Source organism: Coregonus lavaretus (genome assembly GCF_964263955.1).
Source record: "Coregonus lavaretus genome assembly, chromosome: 29".
In the NCBI taxonomy this organism is placed as follows: domain Eukaryota; kingdom Metazoa; phylum Chordata; class Actinopteri; order Salmoniformes; family Salmonidae; genus Coregonus; species Coregonus lavaretus.
In genome coordinates, this window is record NC_140016.1 from 19,433,578 (window position 1) to 19,446,783 (window position 13,206).

Here is a 13,206-nt window from a genome sequence, read left to right on the forward strand (position 1 = left end):
TCTAATGTTAAGAACAAACTGTTTGTGTTTTTAACTGGTAGAAACGTCACCATGCGAAGATATTTGTAAATATGAATGTATGTATTATCGCCAGCCTACTTAGCGTTAGTTGTATTAGTATTTTTTATTAGTTGTAGGCTTATTAGTAGGTCTACAACAACTTTTTTTATGCTCATAATGTACGTTTTATTATTATTATTATTACTACTATTATTATTATTTCAATGTTATTATTATTATCATTATTATTATTATTATTATTATTATTATTATTATTATTATTATTATTATTAGACAGTAGTTGCCATATTATTCTTGTTAATAAGTATTGTTTGTTTTTGGGGGGATTTTTTTTATTTGGACATTCTTTAAACCGAGAAGGTGCATCTCAAGAGATTTCATCCTGCAAAATGTCGAACAAATAACTAACTCTCCACACACAGTATTTCTCTTTTCTAACCTCTTTTCAAACAGGCTTTCACTCCTCCAGTGCCAAAAACATAATAGCAATTAATTGTTAGTACGCCCCTAATCACAAAACTGTGAAGAATAGGCTATTGTGTGAAAAACCTACCGATTCTGTCAATCACAAAAAGAGCATACCACATTATAACTCAAGCAAACCACTTATAAAATAGCACCTCGGGATTTCTCAATTCAATTGAGAGGGGATTTAAATAATAATCTAAAACATTTCAAATTACATGGAACTGAAGCATAAATAACTTGCCTTATAGTCAAGCTGGGGTAATGACGAAAAGTGGTTTCTCCAGAAAAAAGTGATTACACAAAGCATATTAGCTGCAATTGTATAATAATATAGACTTAATCCTGTCATATAGGCCTAAAATCAAATCGAATGTATATTTATTATTTGCATTAAAGGCCTACCTCTGGGGACCCGTCGGAGTCGTCAAGTTCTTCAGCAAAGTATGTTGGAGTTTTTGTCAGTGTCTGGTCCGCATGCAGCGTGTTGTCATTGTAAGATGTGAGGAACTTGAAGTCACTTGTGCGCGAACCCGTAGTCAGGTATGCGTCATAATTGTAAGTACTGCGGAGAGTTCCCGCGCCATCCACCTCTGCGTAGTTGGGAGGGAGAAACGCGCTGGGGATGGCGACAGCTCCATCAAACAACAGTCTGGGCTTTCTCCTGCAGCAAAACCTCACGGCTAGGATGACAATAATGAAGGTGAGGAAAAAGGTGGAGACGGACACGAGCGCAATGATCAGATAAAAGGTGAGTTTGGAATTGCTCTCATCATAAGAGATATCTTTCATTTCTGGCACTTCAGCCAAGTTATCAGAAATAACTAAATACATGGTACAGGTGGCAGAGAGAGAGGGCTGTCCGTTGTCTTTCACTGACACAATAAGATACTGTTTCATGCTGTCAGATTCAGAAATATCCCGCTGTGTCCTGATCTCTCCGCTGTGGAGACCAATAGTGAAAAGTCCCAAATCAGTGGATTTGACCATATGATAGGACAGCCAGGCGTTCTGGCCGGAGTCCGCGTCCACTGCTATCACCTTGGAAACCAGAGAGCCCCCATGCGCAGCTTTGGGGACCAGCTCGGTCATGAAGGAGTTCCCCACCGTGGCGGGGTATAGTATCTGAGGAGAGTTGTCATTCACATCCGTTATGAACACACTGACGGTGACGTTGCTGCTGAGAGGAGGAGAACCGTTGTCTCTGGCCACCACCTGGACTTTAAAACTCCTGAACTGCTCATAATCAAACGACTTCACAGCGTGGATCACCCCCGTATCTCCGTTAACGGATAAAAACGAGGACACCGGGACACCGTTCACTTCACCAGGTAAAAGAGAATAAATCACTGTTCCGTTCTGTCTCCAGTCTGGGTCACGTGCAGTAACGGAACACACGGGGGCACCGGGTTTGTTATTTTCAGTCACGTGGGCTTTATAGGACTGTTCCTCAAACACAGGTGGGTTGTCGTTGACGTCAGCTACAGATAACTGAATACTTTTAGAGGAGGACAGAGGTGGAGAGCCCTCGTCGGTGGCAGTGATTGTAATGTTGTAATCAGACACTAGTTCCCGGTCCAGTTCGCCCGTTGTCACCAGAGAATAGTAGTTTTTGATGGATGGCACCAGCTTAAAAGGAACGTTTTGCTGAATGGAGCAGCGGACCTGTCGGTTATTCTCAGAGTCTCTATCCTGGACGTTAATGATGCCCACCTCTGAACCAGGTGACGCGTTCTCAGGTATGGGGTTAGTCAGAGATTTTAGATAAATCACAGGGGCGTTGTCATTAATATCTGTGATGTCTATAATGACTTTGACATATGATGCTAACCCTAAACCATCCTTCGCTTTGATGCGCAGCTCAAACGATGGAACCTCTTCAAAGTCAACAGCACCGATAACTTTAATTATTCCTCCCTTATGGTCTATAGAAAATACTTTCTTATCCTCATCTGAAATATGATCGAAATCATATGTAACTTCTCCATTCACTCCCTCGTCTGCATCTGTGGCACTCACTGTAACCACTACAGTATCTAAAGGAGAGTTTTCAGGCAGACTGGCTTTATATACGGCCTGTCTAAACACTGGGGCATTATCGTTAGCATCCAGTACTGTGACGTGTATGACTACAGTACCTGATCTCTTCGGAGTGCCTCCGTCCATCGCTGTAAGCAATAATTTAATTTCCTGCTTTCTTTCACGATCAAGCTTTTCGTCTAGAACAAGCTCAACATTGTTACTATCAATGGACAACACAAAATTGTCATTCTTTTCTAGAGTGTATATTTGAACTGAGTTCTGCCCGATGTCCGCGTCATGGGCCCCTCCTAATAAAAAACGAGAACCTTTCTCCGCTGATTCGCTTATCTCTAAATCTATCATACCCTCATTAAATTGTGGCGAATTGTCATTAATATCTTGAACATGAAGAGTAATACGGCGCAGCTCCAAAGGATTCTCCAATACAAGTTCCTGTTTTAAAACGCACGTAGCCTTCTTGCCACAAAGCCCCTCTCTGTCCATCCTTTCTGCAGCGGTTAAATCCCCGTTACTCAGATTAATGTCAAAATACCGTTTTCGGTTCCCTTCGGTATCAATACGGGCCTTACGAGCGGACAGTCTGCTCGCCTCCAGCCCGAGATCCTTGGCTATATTTCCAATAACAGATCCGCGTTTCATCTCCTCCGGAAAAGAATAGCTCACGTCTCCATAGGCGGAGTTCAGCGGTAGAAGAAAGAAAACAACGCCGCAGACCAAGCCTGTCACCGAGAATCCTTTGTTTCCCATCCTTAGACTAAAACGTCAAATATCCACCATACAGTTAGACAGATCGATGTAAGGAAATGTTATTCGACAAAACCATGAAAATACCCTATATTATCAACAAAATATATGTTAGTCTACCTCTACTCTTTTCTGCAGTGAAATGGCACCAGAGCTTTGTCAATGACAACACCAGTGGGTGGAGATCTATATCTATTCTACCTCCTCTAGTGAACAGCGACACTGTGAGTACCCTTTAAACATTACACATAGTTTACACATATACGTTGACATTGTGCTAAATACATTTAAATAAAAGTAGTAGGTAAACATTGGAAACATGATGTATGCCCCCAGCATATGGGGATATTCAAATAGGCACATGAAACAACATAAAACCACAAGCACTCATTTCCCTAAAACCATTCACACTCTCGAGTTAAGGTTATGCCAGGTAGAAAAAAACTACTACATTACAAAATGGTAGCTAGGCCTATAAAGTCTGAAGAGACAAGTAAAATGCACATATCGGAGGTGCAGGGTCGTTCTGTCTCTCATCTGGCACTCATTGGTAAAATGCAGAAATCCAGTGAGTAGAACTGTCAAGGAAATAAGTGATAGGTTAGGCCTACTGTCAATCCCAAAAAATAGACGCTACAGGCTTTACAGAACAAACAGAGCGTTTCAACACCATGGTCAGCGACACTCGGCTACACTTCAGTTCTTTTCTCAACATTGTGCTCTCTACACGTTTTTCGTTTGCCATACCTTCTGAGTGTACATACAATTAACGGTTCCAACTAGAACCAGGCTATAACATGCTCTCTGTAATATTAAAACTGTGCAGTAGGCTATGAGGGAGAAAAAACACTTCGTTTATCAATCCCAAACCAAATGTACCCAAACACAATGCAAAGAACATAATATAATCTGCAATGTCTGCCTTAAAATGAGGAGGGTTGATTTCAAAGCAGAAAATACAACACATCCACCATATTTGAAAATACAAACATGGGACAGATAATGAATGCAATTCTAAATATATAAGACCTGTGGAAATAGTGCTTTCATTATGAATCACAAAAACAGTTTAGAAATTGTGGCCGAAAATCCTTTAACTGCAAGTGTAAAACCTGCTACAGAGCCCCACCTGTTTTGAGCCTCACCTGTTTAGCAAAAAAAAAAAAAATACATGTTTTTTTGTTGTTGTTGTTGCCTGTTTTGCATGCTATTTCTGTATTAATACGTGCCACATTTCAGTTTTCAAACAAAGTAAAACCATTTTATTGAGTTAATAAAGCCGCATATGAACATGGCCTCATTTTTGCTTTCTTGAGTAAGGCAGCTCCAAAATGCAGGTGTTTCAGCCTAGCTCAGTGCTTTCTGTGGTGGATGGGCAGCCAGCGGAGAATACAGAGCGTAGGGGTTGGTAATCTTCTCTAGTTGTGCCGTGACTAGCTCAGTGTTCTGTCACTCATGGGGACACTACCTCACCGCAAAATCTACAGGGAGAGCTTGAAAATTCAAGCCCCTTGGGTGCTGCCATAGAGTTACATTAGAAATGCCCATCCAAGAAGGCTCAAGGTCATTGGCCACAGATACAATTACGTCAAATCACATTATATCTACCTTAGCTTTGATTTGACTGATCATGACAACATCATACTTTCAAAATCTTAGCTAGCAAACTTGACAAGCAGTCACCATCATGATTCAAGTCAACAACCTACTGGCAAATCCTTTTCAATCCTTGTCATATGAAGATAAATTATAGATAAAATGTATCGGTGCACATCGGCCATTAGACATAAACATTACACAACAAGTCGGAAATCGTAAATTCAACAATGAGTGGTTTGGAAGGAATCAGTAGCTAACTGCAAGCGTTGCAAAACAATCCCTATCCCTGCCTGCTATTCAGTGGAGAGGGTGTGTGGTCCAAGTCTGGGTTTAAGGGTATCTTTTCCAAGCTTAAAAGGATAAACATTCACACACAACACCATGGGCCAGAAAAGATTGAATACATCGGCCATGCTGTCAAGACAGCATGACTTCTGCCACGTTCAAAACAACTGGAAACTTGGAACTGGGAAATCTCAGACTTCAGTGAGTTCAAGAACTGGGAACTCTGAAAAAAAACGAGCTCCGACTGGGAAAATACGTTTTGAACACTCATCCAACTCAGAATTCCAAGTCGGGAACTCGGGCCTCTTTCTAGAGCTCCGACCTGAAGATCACTGAAGTCATGATTCCACCTTGTTTTTTTCAGAGTTCCCAGTTGTCGTGAATGCACCACAAACCCAGAGAAAGCTAGACTTTGATGACAAAGTTTAATGACAAAATTTGCCCACAAGAAGGACCGCCGTGCCACCTTCCTGTTCAAGTGAGCTCAGCACAACTGTGAGTCCAAAAATGTATTGTATGCTGCTACATAAATGATGTAATATGCCAGAGAGATATATACAGTATACTGTAACTAAGAAAGTAATACTAAGTGTATGTTGTGTAGTAAGCTGTTAGTAGCCCATGTGCCTCACCCTAATAATTTGGTCCCTTTTCCCCTCATAACTTAGCCTACTGTTCTGACTTGGTGGTGCACATGTAGCCCATAGCCTGTTTTAGAGAAATGTCATCATTGAATATTGTAAGAGCTTTTATTGTCTGCTTATATGCCCGGTTTATATATCCCATGGTTCTGACTTGGTGTACAGGGAGAATACTGTAAGAACGGCCGTGTTCTGAAATCTGTCACCGTACATTTCAAAAGTGCTGAACAAATAGTTATATTGACTACATCCGTCTTAGCTCGCTCATTAATGTCTTAATCGAAATTACGGATTGCCTCATATCCGCTTGTCGTCCCCTTATGCCATAATTTGTACGTATCAATTGTCAGTAGAAACCACATTTGTTTAAGCAAGTCAGCCATATCAACTATGCTTTTTTTAAAGGCAGTAAATGAGGCTGAATGAACTGTTTCGCTGCCAGACAAGGCTTCGCTGATAGACAGGTGTAGCAGTGGTAAGGATTCACTCCATGGTGCTGAAAGGAAAGTTCTGCTGTTGGGACAGCTTTATGTAGGCGCTAACAGTTTGTGGGCACCGTTTGTCACTGTTATAGTGCCATTAATGTATTGTTTAGTGATGTGTTGTGTTGTGTTGTGTAGTGGCTTTGCTGGCATGCATCTAAAGAAAAAAGTTGAGTTTGCCCCACCAAGATTTACATGCTAAAATCGCCACTGCTACAGAGCCTCATTATTGCCAAATCTATTAATGGTAAACGCCTACCTCTGGGGACCCATCGGAATCTTCAAGTTCTTCAGCAAAGTCTGTAGGAGTTTTTCTCAGAGTCTGGTCCGCATGCAGCGTGTTGTCATTGTAAGATGTGAGGAACTTGAAGTCACTTGTGCGCGAACCCGTAGTCAGGTATGCGTCATAATTGTAAGTACTGCGGAGAGTTCCCGCGCCATCCACCTCTGCGTAGTTGGGAGGGAGAAACGCGCTGGGGATGGCGACCGCTCCATCAAACAACAGTCTGGGCTTTCTCCTGCAGCAAAACCTCACGGCCAGGATGACAATAATGAAGGTGAGGAAAAAGGTGGAGACGGACACCAGCGCGATGATCAGATAAGAGGTGAGTTTGGAATTGCTCTCATCATAAGAGATATCTTTCAGTTCTGGCACTTCAGCCAAGTTATCAGAAATCACTAAATACATGGTACAGGTGGCAGAGAGAGAGGGCTGTCCGTTATCTTTCACTGACACAATAAGGTTCTGTTTCATGCTGTCAGATTCAGAAATGTCCCGCTGTGTCCTGATCTCTCCGCTGTGGAGACCAATAGTGAAAAGCCCCGTATCAGTGGATTTGACTATATGATAAGACAGCCAGGCGTTCTGGCCGGAGTCCGCGTCCACCGCTATCACCTTGGAAACCAGAGAGCCACGGTGCGCAGCTTTGGGGACCAGCTCGGTTATGAAGGAGTTCCCCTCCAGGGCGGGGTATAGTATCTGAGGAGCGTTGTCATTCACATCCGTTATGAACACACTGACGGTGATGTTGCTGCTGAGTGGAGGAGAACCGTTGTCTCTGGCCACCACGTGGACTTTAAAACTCCTGAACTGCTCATAATCAAACGACCTCACAGCGTGGATCACCCCCGTGTCTCCGTTAACGGATAAAAACGAAGACACCGGAACACCGTTCACCTCACCGGGTAAGAGAGAATAAATCACTGTTCCGTTCTGTCTCCAGTCTGGGTCTCGTGCAGTAACGGAACACACGGGGGCACCGGGTTTGTTATTTTCAGTCACGTGGGCTTTATAGGACTGTTCCTCAAACACAGGTGGGTTGTCGTTGACGTCAGCTACAGATAACTGAACACTTTTAGAGGAGGACAGAGGTGGAGAGCCCTCGTCGGTGGCAGTGATTGTAATGTTGTAATCAGAAACTAGTTCCCGGTCCAGTTCGCCCGTTGTCACCAGAGAATAGTAGTTTTTGATGGATGGCACCAGCTTAAAAGGAACGTTTTGCTGAATGGAGCAGCGCACCTGTCGGTTATTCTCAGAATCTCTATCCTGCACGTTAATGATGCCCACCTCTGTACCAGGTGACGCGTTCTCAGGTATGGGGCTAGTCAGAGATTTTAGATATATCACAGGAGTGTTGTCATTAATATCTGTGATTTCTATTATCAATGTAGAGGAAGATGCTAATCCTAAACCATCCTTGGCGGTTATCTGCATTTCATATGATGACTCATGTTCATAATCCAGAGACCCAATAACTCTTAGTTCTCCCTTTTTATGATCCAGAGAAAATACAACGTTATTTTCATCTGAAACATGGTCAAAATCATACATAACCTCGCCATTGGGTCCCTCGTCTAAATCACTGGCGCTCACTGTAATTACAAGAGTATCTAAAGGAGAGTTTTCAGGCAGACTGGCTTTATACACGGCCTGGCTAAACACTGGGGCATTATCGTTAGCATCCAGTACAGTGACGTGTATGACTACAGTACCTGATCTCTGCGGAGTGCCTCCATCCACAGCTGTGAGTAATAATTTCAATTCCTGCTGTTTTTCACGGTCTAGCTCTTTGTCTAAGACTAATTCGGCATATTTCCGTCCACCACTTTTTGTATTAACATTCAAAATGAAATGGTCATTCCTTTCAAGTGTATAGCTTTGAACATTGTTCCGTCCTATATCCGCATCACGAGCCTCATCTAGCAAAAAGCGAGCTCCTTTGACGGACGATTCAGCTATTTCAATTTTAATCACCTCTTCCTTAAATTGCGGTGCGTTATCATTTATATCTTGAACATGAAGACTAATACGTTGCAGCTCCAAAGGATTTTCCAATACAAGTTCCTGTTTTAAAACGCAGGAAGCCTTCTTGCCACAAAGCCCATCTCTGTCAATTATCTCCGCAACAATCAAATCCCCGGTACTCAGATTAATGTCACAACACCGGTTTTGGTTCCCTTCGGTATCAATACGGGCCTTACGAGCGGACAGTCTCCTCGACTCCAGCCCGAGATCCTTGGCTATATTTCCAATCACAGATCCTCGTTTCATCTCCTCCGGAAAAGAATAGCTCACGTCTCCATAGGCGGAGTGCAGCGTGAGAAGAAAGAAAGCAAAGCAGAAGACCAGGCCTGCCATTGAGAATCCTTTGTTCTGCATCCTTAGAATGCGGTTTAGGAATCCCCTTGTATTTAGATCGATCGAAGTATAACGATTCCACAGGCTGAGATATGGTTTGATTAAAATTACAACAAAATTTTAACCAAGAGAATGCGCAATCTGACAATTTCCACGGTTTTCTGCATTAGTGGCAAACCCTGAGCTGTAAATACGACAGCAGTGGGAGGAGAGGTATACAGTATATTCAACATCAGCTAGTGAACAGCGACACTTAGAGCAACCTTCAGAAATTACGCATACTTACTTACATTGCACTGTTAAATATGTTTGATATAGGAAACATTTACTTATACATACTCATAGTAGTCTATCCTATAGGCCTCTATGTTGAGGAAACGAAGCCATTGTAAAAGTATGGAGCAATCAATAGCCTTAGTTCAGAGCCAGTATGTTTCAGCACCATGGACAGCAACCACTAGGGTAGACATACACTCTCAAGCGTATCATCTCTCGAGTCTCTCTATACAAATAGCGTCACGAGTTGGAAACTAAAAAACAACTTACGAAGCTGCTACTCTTACAGTTAAGGCTCCTTTACTTTATGAAGCGACAGAGATGGTTGGGTAGCAAAAAAACAAACAAAAAAAACACCTGAATCACAGCCTTCTAAGAGCATGCATATCAACCAAACGACCCGAAAGGCCAAAACCTGACAATCCTCGTCTCAATTTAGTGTGGCTGCTATACAGATACCCATACACGTGTGTAATACACATGTCGTTAACAAGTGCTGCGATCCCATTGTATAAGCCTACTGTAGTTAGTATGCTGAAGGGATAGAGAGCTAGGGAGGGAGGGAGGGAGGGAAAGAGCAGCGCGTGCCTGGTGCTACACAGCGGCATACAGAGAGTCATTTTAGAACTGCACACAGGGATGCAATAAAGTCACCCGCAAAGTCGACTGATTAGCCTTAGTATTTAAATGAAAGTGATTTCTTCCGGTGATATTAAACAACATAGTTAGCCTACATTTTAGGGTTTGCGAGGCCGAGACAGTATTCTTCAAAAGAGATGTAGGCTAATATTTACTTTCTGTAAGGCTACGTTTCAGACACACAAAGCTTCAGCATTGCAACCCTATTATTTAACATCCCAACGTGCTGCGCATACATTGTAGCATATCCATTACCTTTCAATCCTCCAGCAAAAGTTCTACATGAATCTATGACTCCATAACACCTTACATTTTCTCTGTGGGTTCCATGACAACCTTCATCCTCCCTGAAACTGATCCCGTGGTCGTGGGAAACAACCTGCAATGATAAAAAGCTCGTTAAATATAATTGCTTAAATATTGCTGTTTGCTTGCAAATCATGGAATGTAACCATAACTGCACATTTAGCTTTCATATGCTTATTTTTCAAATCAAATCAAATTGTATTGGTCGCGGGGGTAGCAAAATGATTATGTTCCTAGCTCCAACAGTGCAATAATACCTAAAAATACAAAACAATACACACATGCCCCCAAAATATAAGAATAAAGGCCTGGGCATGCGCTGGCTTGCTAAACTTGCATATGGCTCCATCAGACTATATTGTCGTGTAAACATGCATTTTTGGGCAAGGATGATGATACTGTGTTGTAAATGCACTGCCTGTTATCGGCTGTAAACGAAAGCATGTGTAACAACGCAGGTCCCTCTGCTTGACTGTAACAGCTTTGTCTGTGTGTGTTGTGTTTCTCCAGCAGATAGCGCCTTTCACTCACAGCGCGCCAGCCCAAGCTACTCAGCAAGACTCAATGTGGGCGAAACAGACGAGAGCTATTAACAATGTCTTCACACCAATTGTGCTCTACAACAGCTCTGCAACATGTCACGTTGTTGGTCTAAAGCATGTATAAATTGCATACATAATTTCAGACGCGTGTTTTCAACCTGTAAGTTGTTTGTTTGTGTGTGATGATAAAGTATTCATTCCGGGAGATAGAAGCTTGTGCTGCATCGGCTGCCGGTTGCATCATCGGGCGTGTAATATTATTTTTCTCTGATATATTGGCGTTCGTAAAAATCTAATGTGCATGCCGCCACCTACTTAACCTTAGAAATATTCCAAAATACTGACGATGGATCAGCACGCTAACCGTCTTTGATATGACTTAAACAACACTACAATCTACGCTGCCATGTTCTGCAAGGTCAATGCACCTCAAAACCAAGGCGTGTAGTCTGGGCATTTCCCTCAGTACAAGGCAAGGAAGCGCTTTTTGGTAGGAGGCAGATTGACATCTATAGTCAAATTATTTAGGTCCATGAAGAAACACTGAGAATGCATTTTGTGTTTTCTATAGAGTAGACTATGTTATGCATATGAGCGAGAGAGAGAACAGAGAACCGAGAACATAGAACAGAGACTCAGATTAAACGTGGTTAACTCTGCAGTCTCTGGGCTCCTCATTAGACCAGTCTCTCTGGCCACTGCGGCCAAGATAGCATCAGCAACCATTTTGTTTGGTCTAATCAGCTCTTTTAAGACCTCCCCTGTGCCCTGTTCACAGTGCCCTGGCTCTTATGACCATCCAGCTACAGCCATGCCCCTGGCACATAGCCTGGAGCAGGACAGAAGACACACACACACCTCACAGGCGTATACAGTGCCTTGCAAAACTATTAATCCCCCTTGGCGTTTTTACAATTTTGTTGCATTACAACCTGTAATTTAAATGGATTTGTATTTGGATTTCATATAATGGACATACACAAAATAGTCCAAATTGGTGAAGTGAAATTGAAAAAATAACTTGTTTCAAAAAATTATACAAAATAAATAACGGCAAAGTGGTGCGTGCATATGTACTGTACCTTCAGAAGTCACATAATTAGTTAAATAAAGTCCACCTGTGTGCAATCTAAGTGTCACATGATCTGTCACATGATCTCAGTATATATATACCTGTTCTGAAAGGCCCCAGAGTCTGCAACACCACTAAGCAAGGGGCACCACCAAGCAAGCGGCACCATGAAGACCAAGGAGCTCTCCAAACAGGTCAAGGACAAAGTTGTGGAGAAGTACAGATCAGGGTTGGGTTATAAAAAAAAATCCAAAACTTTGAACATCCCACAGAGCACCATTAAATCCATTATTAAAAAATTGATAGAATATGGCACCACAACAAACGTGCCAAGAGAGGGCTGCCCCACCAAAACTCACAGACCAGGCAAGGAGGGCATTAATCAGAGAGGCAACAAAGAGACCAAAGATAACCCTGAAGGAGCTGCAAAGCTCCACAGCGAAGATTGGAGTATCTGTCCATAGGACCACTTTAAGCCATACACTCCACAGAGCTTGGCTTTACGGAAGAGTGGCCAGAAAAAAAGCCATTGCTTGAATAAAAAAATAAGCAAACACGTTTGGTGTTTGCCAAAAGGCATGTGGGAGACTCCCCAAACATATGGAAGAAGGTACTCTGGTCAGATGAGACTAAAATTGAGCTTTTTGGCCATCAAGGAAAACACTATGTCTGGCGCAAACCCAACACCTCTCATCACCCCGAGAACACCATCCCCACAGTGAAGCATGGTGGTGACAGCATCATGCTGTAGGGAAGTTTTTCATCGGCAGGGACTGGGAAACTGGTCAGAATTGAAGGAATGATGGATGGTGCTAAATACAGGGAAATTCTTGAGGGAAACCTGTTTCAGTCTTCCAGAAATTTGAGACTGGGATGGAGTTTCACCTTCCAGCAGGACAATGACCCTAAGCATACTGCTAAAGCAACACTTGAGCGGTTTAAGGGGACACATTTAAATTTCTTGGAATGGCCTAGTCAAAGCCCAGACCTCAATCCAATTGAGAATCTGTGGTATGACTTAAAGATTGCTATACACCAGCGGAACCCATCCAACTTGAAGGAGCTGGAGCAGTTTTGCAAAAATCCCAGTGGCTAGATATGCCAAGCTTATAGAGACATACCCTAAGAGACTTGCAGCTGTAATTGCTGCAAAAGGTGTCTCTACAAAGTATTGACTTTGGGGGGGGGGGGGTGAATAGTTATGCACGCTCAATTTTTCAGTGTTTTTGTCTTATTTCTTGTTTGTTTCACACAATGAAATATTTTGCATCTTCAAAGGGGTAGGCATGTTGTGTAAATGAAATGATACAACCCCCCCAAAAATCCATTCTAATTCCAAGTTGTAAGGCAACAAAATAGGAAAAATGCCATTGGGGGTGAATACTTTCGCAAGCCACTGTACACACAAAAACATACACTCACCTCACCTCTCGCTCTCTCTTTCTCCTTTTCT

General features: G+C 42.5%; 1 protein-coding gene across 1 annotated transcript; it reads right to left on the minus strand.

Annotated features, from left to right (window-relative positions):
- Positions 1–879: 879 nt before the first annotated feature.
- Positions 880–8,939, minus strand: LOC311104592 (uncharacterized protein; the record flags this gene model as incomplete). The annotated part of the gene is made up of 3 exons (XM_084146467.1): positions 880–3,283; positions 3,475–3,479; positions 6,540–8,939. 3 exons carry the CDS (start codon positions 8,937–8,939, stop codon positions 880–882), a joined length of 4,809 nt encoding a protein of 1,602 aa, XP_084002593.1.
- Between the last annotated feature and the right edge of the window lie 4,267 nt (positions 8,940–13,206).